We start from the raw sequence: 12,882 nt of genomic DNA, 5'->3' as shown, positions 1-12,882 counted from the left end.
ATATATATATATATATATATATATATATATATATATATATAAAATTTGTTCTTATAAAAGATAATTCTAGAGTACCCAAAAGTATTCATGAGATATATGGTTTTTAATTTGTGGTTTATTTTAAGATTACAGATTCAGAAACCCTAGTCCGGTGTTCAAGTCTTTTGGTGGGTGTTCTTGGCTGTTACTGTTATGTGGGCATAATATCTGAAGAGGAAGCATATAAATCAGAATTATTCCAGAAAGCCAAGGTAGGAGAATTAAAGTTTTGGATAAATTTGAATGAATTGTCTGTTGCTTTGCCTCCCACGGATTTGTCACCCCTTTTTCCCTGAGTGACGGAGTCGCCAAAGATTACTCAAAGCCCACCTCTTCTGAGCAAGAGAAGCCCCAAAAATGGGTTACATCTCCCGGAACCCTCAAGAGTGAGGCATTCCTTCCCTTTGGGAAATTAACCCCGAATTTGGGTTCTCTTCCCACTTTTATTCTCCAGACCAGGAAGTTACAGGAAGAGAACATAGGTGGGGTTTTTGCTAAGTATAGTTTAACAAGTTTAACAATAGAAGCTGGTAACATTCAGTAAGACAAGCAGGGTGACATTCTATAATGCAGTTTGCAACAGAAGCTTGATTTTAGCAAACATTCTCTTCTTACAGCAATTTCCCAGTATCTTTACATATCAATCAGTAACCTGTCTTTGAGCCAACAACCTTGCTGTGTTACAATTCTTTATCTTACAACAGAGACTATAGCCTGGGGAAAATTTCCTGTCCTTTACAAGGTCAATATTCGAAATTGTAAGGCTTTGGAAAATCATGCCCTGTGAAGTGCATTTGCTTTATGCATACTCCACAATTGTCTTCTTGGGAAAATTATTATATTTGTTTAGAAAACAAAATTTTTTATAGGTTAACCCATTCTCTTTCACTTATGCAGTCTGAGAGGAAATGATACTGTGTTCTTCCTTAAGATTTGAAATTATTGTAAGCCAACTATAAGTATAGCCAATGAAATAATCTCACATTAAAATTTAATTTTATTAACATAAATACTGATTTTTGTCTTTACTTTTAAAAGTTTTCTCTTTGATCAGTTATCCTAAAGAATCCTTGGTTAAGGGTATTAATCAAGTAGGCTCTAAGCATGAAACTTTTTTCCATCTACTCTGTCAATGGTATGATTTACAAAGAGGATGGGTTATCAGATTTGTCTTTTTTTTATTGTTCATACTTTTTAGTTATACTCTGTCACCATGTGTAACTTCTAAAACAATTTTGTCTCAAGTGAAACTGTAAAAAGCAATTAGTGAACTATAATTTTACCTGTAATTTGGATTTTTCCTTCTGTTCTTCATAGTCTCTAATGCAATGTGCAGGAGAAAGTATCACTCTCTTTAAAAATAAGACAAATGAGGAATCTAGAATTGGTTCACTGAGAAATATGATGCATCTATGTACAAGTTGCTTGTGTAACTGTACCAAGGTAAGATATTTTTCTTACTTGATAGTATAGTGTCTTCAGGGGATGATTACTGGTTGGTGGTGTAATTATATTTTGCCTCATTCATAAGTTTATAATTGATTTAAAATTGTAAATATCCAGAGGTATAAAGCAACAGGTATTCTGATTTTCCCTTGAAATTAATTTCATCATTTCATTGCTAATTTCTGAGATTCTCTTACCACTTTTATGTACAACTTCTATTATTGCCAGCCTATTTTCATTCATTTAATAAAAATGTGTTGACTACCAGCTATGTAATGTGCGTACCGTTATTCAAGGATTTCTGAGTACCACAAAGATAAGCAACTCTAGCACATGCATTACTCCCTTTTGCCCAGATCATCTTAAATAATATTTATTAGAAAGAGTGTTACTGTGTGTAATCTTTGTTTTGATTTGAAGCAGTCCTGTAGGGTGGCAGAGACAGGCCAGTGTGCTGATAATAATTGGAAACATCTTTGAAAGTTAATATTAAGTACATGGCCATGTATCATTATCATCCACATATATTTTTGGTTTTGTAATATGTTTTTCTGCCTTTTGGTTTCAGTGGGGAAGGAGAGAAATGGAAGTATAAACTCTAACTACAATATTGTTTACTTATGTTTAAGGTCAATAGGTGGTACTTTAATGTTGTTTAAGCACAATGTAAGACATGTGCCATAGGTATTACTCTAAGAAAGAGATTAGTGTTTTGAGAGCAACTTATATCTTGGCCCTGTTAGTAAACTGTATCTACATTTTATTCAAAATAGAGAAAATATTATCTGCCAAGAATAATTGTTTTTATTTCTTTGCTGCTTGTTTCTTTGTCTTAATTACAGCAGAATCCTAGTAAGATTGCATCTGGCTTTTTCTTACGATTGTTAACATCAAAGCTAATGAATGACATTGCAGATATTTGTAAAAATTTGGTAAGTATGAGTCCTGTTTTACTGCTTTATTTCATTAATTCTAAGATGCATAATTTTTTCTTATTGAAATCTCTCTTAAATAGTGATGCATCTCACAATATAGAGCATCTTATATTTTTATAAATGTGGAAATTAGTTATTTGGTTTGGGGCAAAGTATATTTAATTGCTTCTTAATATCAATACCTAGCATAGTGGCTGGCTTTTAGTTTCTCAATAAATAATAGATTGAAAGATTGGGAACCAATAATCATTCAGGCTTATACCTATTTCTATATAACACTGTACCAAAATTCAAAATAACTCTATTCTTTAAAAAGACAGACAAAAACCTTGCCAGACAAGCAATATATTCTTATTGTGCTATTTATTTTTCTTCTTCCATACTCCACGCCACACATACTTTGTTGTCTGGAACAGTATTTAGCACACTTAGTAGATATTAGTAAATATCTATTGAGTGAAAAAAATATTCTGTAAGTTGAATATTTTCATTTCATGACAAATCTTGGTCATTTTTCTAGGTCACTATACTTATTTAATAAGATATATACAACTACATATTATTTAGTGCATGGTACTCCACTATATGGGAATAATATATACATATATATTTTAGTTCATCTGCTCTTAATTAACATTTCAAATGGTTTCTGATTTTTTTGTTACAGAGATTTCTGTGGCAAAAATTCTTGTACTTTTATTTTGTCTACTTGTATTTGTACATATGAAGGATGTAGGATAAATTCTAGCAGTGGGTTTGCTGGTAAAATTCTAGCATGTGAATTTTACTTTTTGATGGATATTTTCATTGCCCTCCAAAATAATTATACCAATTTATACTTCTTCCCATACTTTCATCAATTTTGAGTATTATAAAACTTCTTAATGTAAGAAATTATTTTTAAAGTTTCCATATAATTTTGTTATATACACATATTACAGTTTATATATCCATTTTCCTATTGTTGGACATTGAGTAAAAATATAGTATTTATACTTATGCATGAATCTTGAATTGTTTGATGAGGTAAACTTTAACTACAATGTACTTCTGAAAGAAGCCAACTTGAAAAGAACATTTTTGGGGCTGGCCCGTGGCTCACTTGGGAGAGTGTGGTGCTGATAACACCAAGGCCATGGGTTCTGATCCCATATAGGGATGGCTGGTTAGCTCACTGGGTGAGCGTGGTGCTGACAACACCAAGTCAAAGGTTAAGATCCCCTTACCGGTCATCTTTTTAAAAAAAAGAAGAAAAGAAAACATTTTTGTTTCTCTTCTTTGAAGGCATCTTTTATCAAAAAGCCATTTGACTATGGAGAAGTAGAATCAGTGGAAGATGATACTGACGGAAATCTAATGGAAGTGGAGAATCAGTCATCCATGGATCTGTTTAATGATTACCCTGCCAGTAGTGTTAGTGATGGAAATGAATCTGGAGAGTGCCAAAGTGTTATTGGTAAATATGTATTTACTGCTTGGGATTTCTTTACCGCCTTAAATTGATTTGGCATTATGAAATTCTTCATTGATATTAATTTTATGCTCATTTAATTTTCCTTTAGTATAGTGTATTAGGATAGTTCCCTTCCTATACACTTTAGATTTCTCTGATTTTTTATTGAATTTATTAGTTTCCTATTTTATTCTTCATGGGAGGAATTTAAAATAATTATTAAAGAAATAAAACCATATGATAGGTTATTTGGACAGTAGAAAACAGGAGAGGGCTGGCCAGTTAGCTCACTTGGTTAGAGCATGGTGCCGATAACACCAAGGTCAAGGGTTTAGATCCTTGTACTGGCTAGCTGCCAAAAAAAAAAAAGAAAGAAAACAGGAGGGTGAAAAAGCATGTATATGCCATCACTTTTAACCTTTTTTAAAAATTAAATCATAATTGATTATACATATTTTGGGGGTTCAACGTTGACGTATATTGATAATATTATTAGCATATATATTATTATAAATCGTGCTTATTCTTTATGCCCTTATCCAGTCTCTCCCCATCCCCCCCTCCCCTCCCACTTCTGATAACCCTAGATTTCTTCTCTCCGTAGTGGATTCTCTGTTGATTTGTTGCCTAGATGATCTGTACAGTGCTGAGAGAAGTGTGTTCAGGTCCTGCACTATTATCATAGAGTAGGTGCTTCCTCTATCGCTCTGGAATGGGCTTTGTGGAAAGAGACATCCTCCTCTTTTCTTTTTCTTTGGTCTCCACTGGTGACTCTCCTGTGTCAATGCACTTGAATGGCTGGCAGGCCATCTGCATGGTGGTTGTGGCGTCTAGCTGCTTTTGTGGCAGACATGGCTATTGTGGTGGGCCACCCACATGGAAGTGGTGTTTTTGGCATGCTCCTTGTCTAGAGTGGGAGGAAGGGTCGGTCCTCAGCTCCATGCCTCAGGACCCTGGGTTGGCCCGTGGTAGTGGCAGTGTGCCTGGTTGTGGGGGGTGGGGGGACTGTCAGTCTCTAGCTGCATGTCTCAGAGCCCTGAGCTCCGTCTATTTTTACATTTCTAAGATGTGGAGCAGTTGGGTGGGAGAGAGAGAGGGAAAGGGGAAAGGAAATAGGGTGGGAGAAGGAGGAAGCAGGGGGGTGCATGGTTGAGGCCCATGGCACCCCTCTCATTCATGCAGGGGAGAACAGGGAGCTTCCAGTGGTGGCTTGGTCATTGCTAGGCTGAATGCATTTATCAGAGGGGTGTGGCTGAAGCCATTGACCCTCAACTGCCCTGGCTTGGGATCCTAGGGTGTTTTCTGCGGCAGCGTGGTCATCATCGCTGGGCTGGTGTCAAGGGTCATGACTGAGGCCCAAGGTCCCCCACCACTTGGCTCAGGAGCCCAGGATGCTTCCTGCAGTGGCTTGGTGGTTGTTGCTGGGCTGGGTGTGGGTGTCAGGAGGACATGGCTGAGGTCTTTGGACTCCCACTGCCCCATCTTGGGAGCCTGGGGTGCTTCCTGCAGCGGCTTGGTGGTCTGCTGAACTGGGTGTGGATGTTGGGGGGGCATGGCTGGGGCCCCCAGCCCTCCCCACTCTGTGTCTTTTGGGCCAAGGGGGCTTCTGGTCCTTCTAGGTTTTATAGGTGTTCTTTCGTGAAGTGAGATCTTTACTAGTTAATATCAAACTTTGTCTCTGATCTGTGGGTATTTTGTTTTTTCTTTCAGTTCTGTGTTGGATTATTCATTGTTCCCACCTCTTAAACTTTTCACGGGAACTAATTTGTTGTCCTTTGCTTATTTCTAGAATGGGGGAACTTCCTGTGGGGACCAGCACTTGAACCCTGTGGTTGAGCTAAATTGCTGGTTTGCTGCTGATTCCCCGGTGAAGGCTTTTTGTGCAGCTCAGGTTTGAATGGTTGACTTTGTAGGTACTTCTGGGTCTCATGAGATCTGGTACACCTGGGTTGTGTAGAAACTCTGGTCTGGGCCTGAGTCTTTTCAGCAAAGTGCTCCCCCTGCAGTTATATATTCCTGACCAGTCTAAACAGAGTGCTGATTGGAGGGCCTGTGGTAATTGGCGGTCAGATCAGCTGTCCATGCTGTGCCCCAGTGTTCCCCAGGTGAGCCCGTCTCCCCCACCACTGGTGCTCTAAACACTTCCCATGGTGTGGGATGTGTGCCAGTACCTTGCGATGACTCACTGGCCTCTGAGTGGCTCCTTTTTTCAGTTACTGTGGCTCCTCACTCCTGTGTGGGTCCTCAGGAACCCTGTTAGTGGTCTTGCAGGTCTGAGGGCCACCAGGGCCCTCTTCTCCCCTGCCACTTCTAAGCATGTTCATTTGAAGGGCACAGTTACAGCTTTCGCCAGCTCTCGCTCCGTGTACTCACCAGCTCCAGCCCTGAAGTGGCTAGGATTTGAAATGGTGGGAGTGGTTCTTTCTGTCATCGTGGCTTCTCCTGCCTTCTTGCACTCTGTAGGTCTCTCCTCATCTTTGCCTAAGCTCTAGCGGCCCCAGCTTGGCTGTTGTTGCTTTTAAAAGTTGTAAATTGGTTGATTTGTGGGAGAGAGTGATGCTGGGCACCGTCTATTCCACCATCTTGACTGGAAGTCCCCCACTTTTAACGTTTTTCTGTTATTTCTCTATAGATGCTTTCAAAATTGTAATCAGTATCAACATTCATATATCTTTCATAGCTTGTCTGTTTAACATTAATTATAAGCATTTTTTTCATGTAGCTGCTTGCATTGATAGTCATACTTTTTTATGGCTTTATAATATCCCAGTCATAAATGCCATAATTTACTTGATCTTTTTTATTGTCAGAAATTTAGATTCCTTTCTATTTCCCTGTAATAAGAATTATTGCAGTGAATACTTGTCTATATAGATTTTTTCCATTTTTTGATTATTGATGACATAATCCTGGGATAACCTTTAATGAAGAGGTTTGAAGCTTTTAGTGTATAATTAATTTTGCTCTAATTTTGTTTTTCATATATGTCTATCTTTTTTTGGTAAAGGGAATAATTGAGTTAATATTCAATGTGCCTCCTCTTAGTGTTAATGAGTCCTTTTTATTTTTAGGTGCCATGAATCCTTTAGCTGAAGAATATCTATCAAAGCAAGATCTACTTGCTTTAGACATGCTCAAGTTCTTGTGTATGTGTGTAACTACTGCTCAGACCAATAATGTGTCATTTAGAGCAGCTGATATTCGGAGGAAATTGTTGATGTTAATTGATTCTAGCACACTAGACCCTACTAAATCTCTCCATCTGCACATGGTGAGTTAAGTGGAATGAAGCTCTTTGGTTCTGTTGTTGCTGACTAAATGTAAATGGCTGACATATAAGAATCACATAGTGCCTTTGAAGACTAGAAATTACTTCCTTGAGAAATGAGTCTTAGACTAGTTGTAAAATACACGTTTTGCTTTTAATGTCCTGTGACAAAAATTTAAATGGATGCTGAAATGTTGAAACTTGACTGGATTTTGGATCTATTCTCTTTAGGTATAATTAATTATAATTTATTTTAGACTAGGCCAAATAACAGAGATCCTGAATGTAAAAATAACATACAACATTGTGTTTGAAGTCTGAGTCTTGCCTTTGACCTTAGTGTATATACTTAAAATTTTTTCGATGTAATTTCAAAGTGATAGTAAAGTAACAAAAATACTACAAAGATCTCCCATATACACTTCATAAGGTTCTATAATTAACATTTTGCCACACTTGCCTAATCATTTTGTCTCTCTCTCTCTCTCCACATACACACACACATCATTTTTTCTGAACCATTTTGAGAATAAATTGCACATATGATGTTCCTTATAATTCACTGTGTATGTCCTAAAAACAAGGATACTCTTCTGTGTAGCCACAGTATATCATCAAAATGAAGAAGTTAACGTGTGTCATTGCATTTAGTTATGAAGTCTGTTCAGTTTCCTTCAATCTGGAACAGTTCCTTTATCTTTCCTCGTCTTTCATGACTGTCATATTTTTGAATAGTACAGGCTGTTTGCTGTGTAGAATACCTCACTTTGGGTTTGACTGATGTTTCCGCATGATTAGATTTAGGCTTTCATGAGAATATTACAAAAGTAATCCCTCTCCTGCTCTCATCTCATCTCCTGATAATCTTCAATTCCAATCCAACATCAAAGGGTTTATTTGATTTTTTTTTTCTCTGTCCATATTTGTCGCTCCTTTTTCTGGCAGTAAAAAAACTTGGCTTTCTACATCACTTCAACCCATTTGTTCATTTATTCAATAATCTTATATGCAACTAATCTGCTGCCCACATGGGCCATCTCCTTAGCCCTGGCCCTGGTGAACATGGAGGTAGAACCTCTAGCCCAGCAAGTAGCCTTCTGAGTACCAGGTCACGTCCCCAGTTCCAACAAATTGATTAACATGCATGGTAAGTCCCCAACTGGAACTTCTGATCATGGCAAACATGAATGTTGAGTCCCTGGTGGAATCCCTAGTCATGTTCCCAGCCTTGGTGAACATGCATTTCAACTCCCTAGCTCCAGAAAACAAGTTTTGTTGTATTCTGTTTGAGCTCCTGGTTTTGGCCCTGGAAAACACTGTAGTCAAGTCTCCAGCCCTGACCAAGGCGAAGGGTTATTTGCTTTTTTTGAAGCTTTGATGTTTAAGGTTGCTTCAAGACACTCAATAACATTATACACGTGGCTCTCATGTCAAATATTGAAGAGGATTGTTTAGTTTTCTTTGTTGATATCTGAGAAGAAATAAGAAATGTATTTTTCTACATATAGATGATAGGAAAAAAGTCTCTTATGATTTCTTGGTGTAGCTAGACAATTATTTGGCAGCACTCAGAAACTGGCTACTTAGTTATAGTTACCCAAACTGGTAGTTGCTGAACAGCTTCTTGTATCCATAACAACATAGAGAGCCTTACGAGGTTGCCATATAGGAAGATAGGTCAGGGTATTTGACTTTTTTCCTGCCCATGATTATCTCTGCTTTCCAAAATTCATTAATGGAATGGTTTTTAACCATTGAACTCTTATACCCAAGCACTGTTTTGGGAGGGTGGTGACGTAATATAGTTTCATAGTCTTGCTGAAGCTCTAAACTGCAACAGTGATAATAAAGATCATTTATTGAATCCCTATAGTAGAGGCTAGACCTTTACATTTATTTTCTCTAATCCTCACAGTTATCTGGCCAGGTAAGTGATACATCCACATTTTACAGGTGAGGTTATAAAGGCCCCAAACGTTATAAGGCAAGGTTTTTAACCACACAAGTTAAGGTTGTGGTGCTTGGATTTGAATTTACTGTACATTCTTTTTTAAAAATTTGTAGCTTCGTGTGTGTGCGTGTGAATGTGTGAATTTATGTTTACATGTATATACTTTTTAAAGTAAGCGATCTATGGCAAAAGCTGATTTTCCCCGCTACCATCTTAGTATCTAGTGCTTTTAAAGGAGCTTCCTGGAGAAGAATATCCCTTGCCAATGGAAGATGTTGTTGAACTTCTGAAGCCACTATCGTAAGAAATTAAATTCATGTTATGTTCACTTTAAATTTTAAAAATAACTGATGTGTTCTGCTAAGCTTATAAAGCTAAATTTTTTCCACCGCAGCAATGTGTGTTCTTTGTACCGTCGTGACCAAGATGTTTGTAAAACAATTTTAAACCATCTCCTCCGCATAGTGACAAACCTAGGTCAAGGTAATATGGACTCTGACAATACAAGGGATGCTCAAGGACAGTTTCTTACAGTCATTGGAGCATTTTGGTAGGTACAGCCTATTTTTCTTTTGCTACCTCTGGATATAAAAACATACTTTGTATTTCCACATTAGTGATTTCTTCTGATCCTCCTGTATAGTATATCTTTTTTTTTTTTTTTCCTTTTTGTCTTTTTTCATGTCCGGCAACGGATCGCAACCCTCAGTGTCGCGCCTGTACTGGACCGGGACCTGCAACGGGATCGCAACCCTCAGTGTTGCGCCCGCACCTCGCTCAGCCAGTGAGCGGGAACCAGTCTGTATATGGGATCCGAACCCTCGGCGGGAGTGCCACTGCGCTCCCAAGCGGCGCACTATAGCAGTGCGCCACCAGGCCGGCCCCTAATGTATCTTTTAATAATAGTAAAATGTAGTTTTTGTTTTCCTCCTTAATTGCTTGAAGAACATTGCTTTTTGCTTAAGGCTTGGCTTTCTATACTGTTGAGTATATTTCCCTGCAAATTTTGAATCACTTAGTAGTTTGACATGTATGGTGAATAAAGTGCAACAAACCTTAATCAATTGAATTGTTCATGTCCCCAAAGTGAACAGATTGGACTTGTCACTATCTGGTTATTTCATGCATATGGTCACAGTCTAAGACAATAGCATGATAACTTATAGAGGAGCACATATAGGCTGTTGTGCTTGGGACCAGAAGTATTTTAGATTTTGGATTTTTTCAGATTCTGGAATATTTGCAGATACTTAACTGGTTGAGCATCCCTAATCTGAATATCCAAAACCCGATGTGCTCTAATGAGCATTTTCTTTGAGCATTGTGTCAGCCAGAACTCAAAAAGTTTTAGATCTTGGAGCATTTCAGATTTTCAGATTCGGGATACTCCAACCTATATGTAATTTGGAGCCCACATTCTATTTGATTGATAAGGACTTCTAAATCACTATGAAACAAGATTTTTCAAATCTTTGATATAATAACCAAAACTCAAAAAATTTTTCTTTTTAGAGCAAGTTTACTATAATGTAGTTAGCTGAAGTGTGATAGTGCTAAAACTAGGTAGCCTTATAAAACAAATATACATTAAAATTAACTTTTTTTCAAACTAATTTCTTTTAGCTTGAATCTTTGGGAAGTTGAGTATACTGGCATATTCCACATAATTAGAATTAAATTTAGTACAGAAAAAATTTTGGAAGCAACCTATAATATAACCTTAATATCCAGCGATTTTTGTGACTATGCTTTTGTTGAAATTATTTGACATTGAAACACTTACTTGATTTCAGGCATCTCACAAAGGAGAAGAAATGCACATTCTCTGTACGAATGGCACTAGTAAAATGCCTTAAAACTTTGCTTGAGGTGAGTTATTCCATATTTCTATTTAGGTCTCCATTGAAATTTTTAAAGTGACCTTTGTTTCTGTTTATTTTGAGTGAATATTCTCTTAATGTTTCGTATTTAACCTCAATTGTTCTTTTCTGATAGGCTGATCCTTACTCAAAATGGGCTATTCTTAATGTGATGGGAAAAGACTTTCCAGTAAATGAAATATTTCCTCAATTTCTTGCTGATAATCATCACCAAGTTCGAATGTTGGCTGCAGTGTCAATCAATAGGTAAAAAGTCAAGTATTGAATGAAGTGTTTGGAATGCCATAGATAGCAATACAATGTCTGGCACAGTCACTGCTCACTAGTTGTCATATTAAAAATAGGTAACATTTATTTTGGATATACCGCAGGCTGGCATTCATGTTTTCTCTTAATTCTGACAAGTCCATCACTTAGATACTATTATTTTCTATAATTTGTCAATGAAAACTCTGGCTTAGAGAGGTAAAGTCACTTATGTATTGCTACAGCTGATAAGTGGTTGACTTGAATGAGATGTGTGTCTACTACCACTTATGGGAGATATAGAATGTTTGTATATTACCATGATTTTATGTTAGTTTGTAAAACGATAATTAGCACATTTATTATTGTGGTAATTATTATATTTACTTGGGTGAACATACAGTTAGGCTCTGGAATGATTCAGTCGTGGGATTTGTTTTATGTTTGAGAATCTGAATAAACAAATATTAATTTCTTAAGGACTACATGTTTATCAGGTTAACAAATTGATTTTTAAACTCTAAATTACAACCTGCCTCTAAATTCTCCCATCTTGCACTTCATATAAATAAAGCGTTTTTCTGCTTTATTTTTCTCTGTAGTATTTATCTCTGCTTGAAATGTTATATTTTAACGTATTTACCTCTTCTTATTCCTCTAAAATATAAGCTCCTAGAAGGCATTGGTTTTTGTCTCCTCTGTTCATTGCTTTATCTTTAGCACCTAAAACAATACTTGGCATATGGTAGGTGTTCAATAACAATTGGTAAAATAAGTGAGTGTATTTGAAAAGAAGAATTACATGATGCTTTAAAAACATCAAAGCTGAAAATCATTTGACTAACTTTACTGTCCAATGTAAGTGACTAGTAGTAGAAGATCATCATAAAGAAATTGTCCCAGCAGTCATGTAAATATAAGTGTTAGGACTAATGACTCCAAAGTTTGAGTACTCTGACAGTAATGTTTTCATAAATCAGGTTTTGTGTCTTACTTTTCAGGTTTAGAACTCTTTTCAGCAAGACCGTAATGCATTGTAAGAATTGCTAATGAATGTGTATAGTAGTTCAAGTCCTTATTAAATTTCACAGGTAAAAGATAGAAAATATATGCTGAAGTTAAAGGTTTGAGGTTATATCCATAAGTTTGAATGAATAAAGCAGTATAGTAGTGGCCTTGAAAAAATCTCTTAAATTAAAAAACTATATAAATTCAGGAATGACATGAAAGTAGCATTTATTGATTCTGGGTGTCTACCTTGTTAGATATCTAATGCTTGTCTAATTTAAGAGAGGTTAGAGAAACTTGAGGAATTGGAGGAACACAACTAAAAAAATTTTAATTACTAACAAAGGACAAAATTGACTAAAGATTGTATGTGAGCATCAAGCAAAATGCACTGATCAACTTTTCTCCATTACATAAAACAGAATTTAAATGGAACGTCAAAGCATTAAGCTACCCACTTTTGGGGTGGGTAAGTGTTAGAGCAGGTTAACACAGGAGTCTGTGAACTCTTCTAATTGGTGTTTGACCAGAGAACGATTTTTCTTTTCAGGATAGTTTGAGTTCAGTGCTGTTCACCTTTGGGCAGTAGTTGAAATATCTTTTTTTTTTTTTTTTTTTTTTTTTTTTTTTTTTGGAAAAGGTTTCGAACCCCCCTG

The 12,882-nt window shown here is 36.6% G+C and overlaps 1 protein-coding gene across 1 annotated transcript in view; it reads left to right on the top strand.

Moving 5' to 3' along the window:
- Nucleotides 1-12,882, top strand: part of ATM (ATM serine/threonine kinase) — a 128,450-nt gene that overhangs the window by 33,576 nt on the left and 81,992 nt on the right. The window contains exons 15-23 of the mRNA XM_008581365.1: nucleotides 126-251; nucleotides 1,357-1,482; nucleotides 2,328-2,417; nucleotides 3,705-3,876; nucleotides 6,945-7,144; nucleotides 9,310-9,392; nucleotides 9,487-9,642; nucleotides 10,886-10,961; nucleotides 11,088-11,218. Coding sequence (XP_008579587.1) covers nucleotides 126-251; nucleotides 1,357-1,482; nucleotides 2,328-2,417; nucleotides 3,705-3,876; nucleotides 6,945-7,144; nucleotides 9,310-9,392; nucleotides 9,487-9,642; nucleotides 10,886-10,961; nucleotides 11,088-11,218 — 1,160 coding nt within the window. The remainder of the gene's footprint in view (nucleotides 1-125; nucleotides 252-1,356; nucleotides 1,483-2,327; nucleotides 2,418-3,704; nucleotides 3,877-6,944; nucleotides 7,145-9,309; nucleotides 9,393-9,486; nucleotides 9,643-10,885; nucleotides 10,962-11,087; nucleotides 11,219-12,882) is intronic.

The sequence above is a fragment of the Galeopterus variegatus genome, unplaced genomic scaffold (assembly GCF_000696425.1).
Source record: "Galeopterus variegatus unplaced genomic scaffold, G_variegatus-3.0.2 Scaffold2336, whole genome shotgun sequence".
NCBI lineage: Eukaryota > Metazoa > Chordata > Mammalia > Dermoptera > Cynocephalidae > Galeopterus > Galeopterus variegatus.
This window is presented reverse-complemented; position numbering and strand designations above follow the sequence as displayed.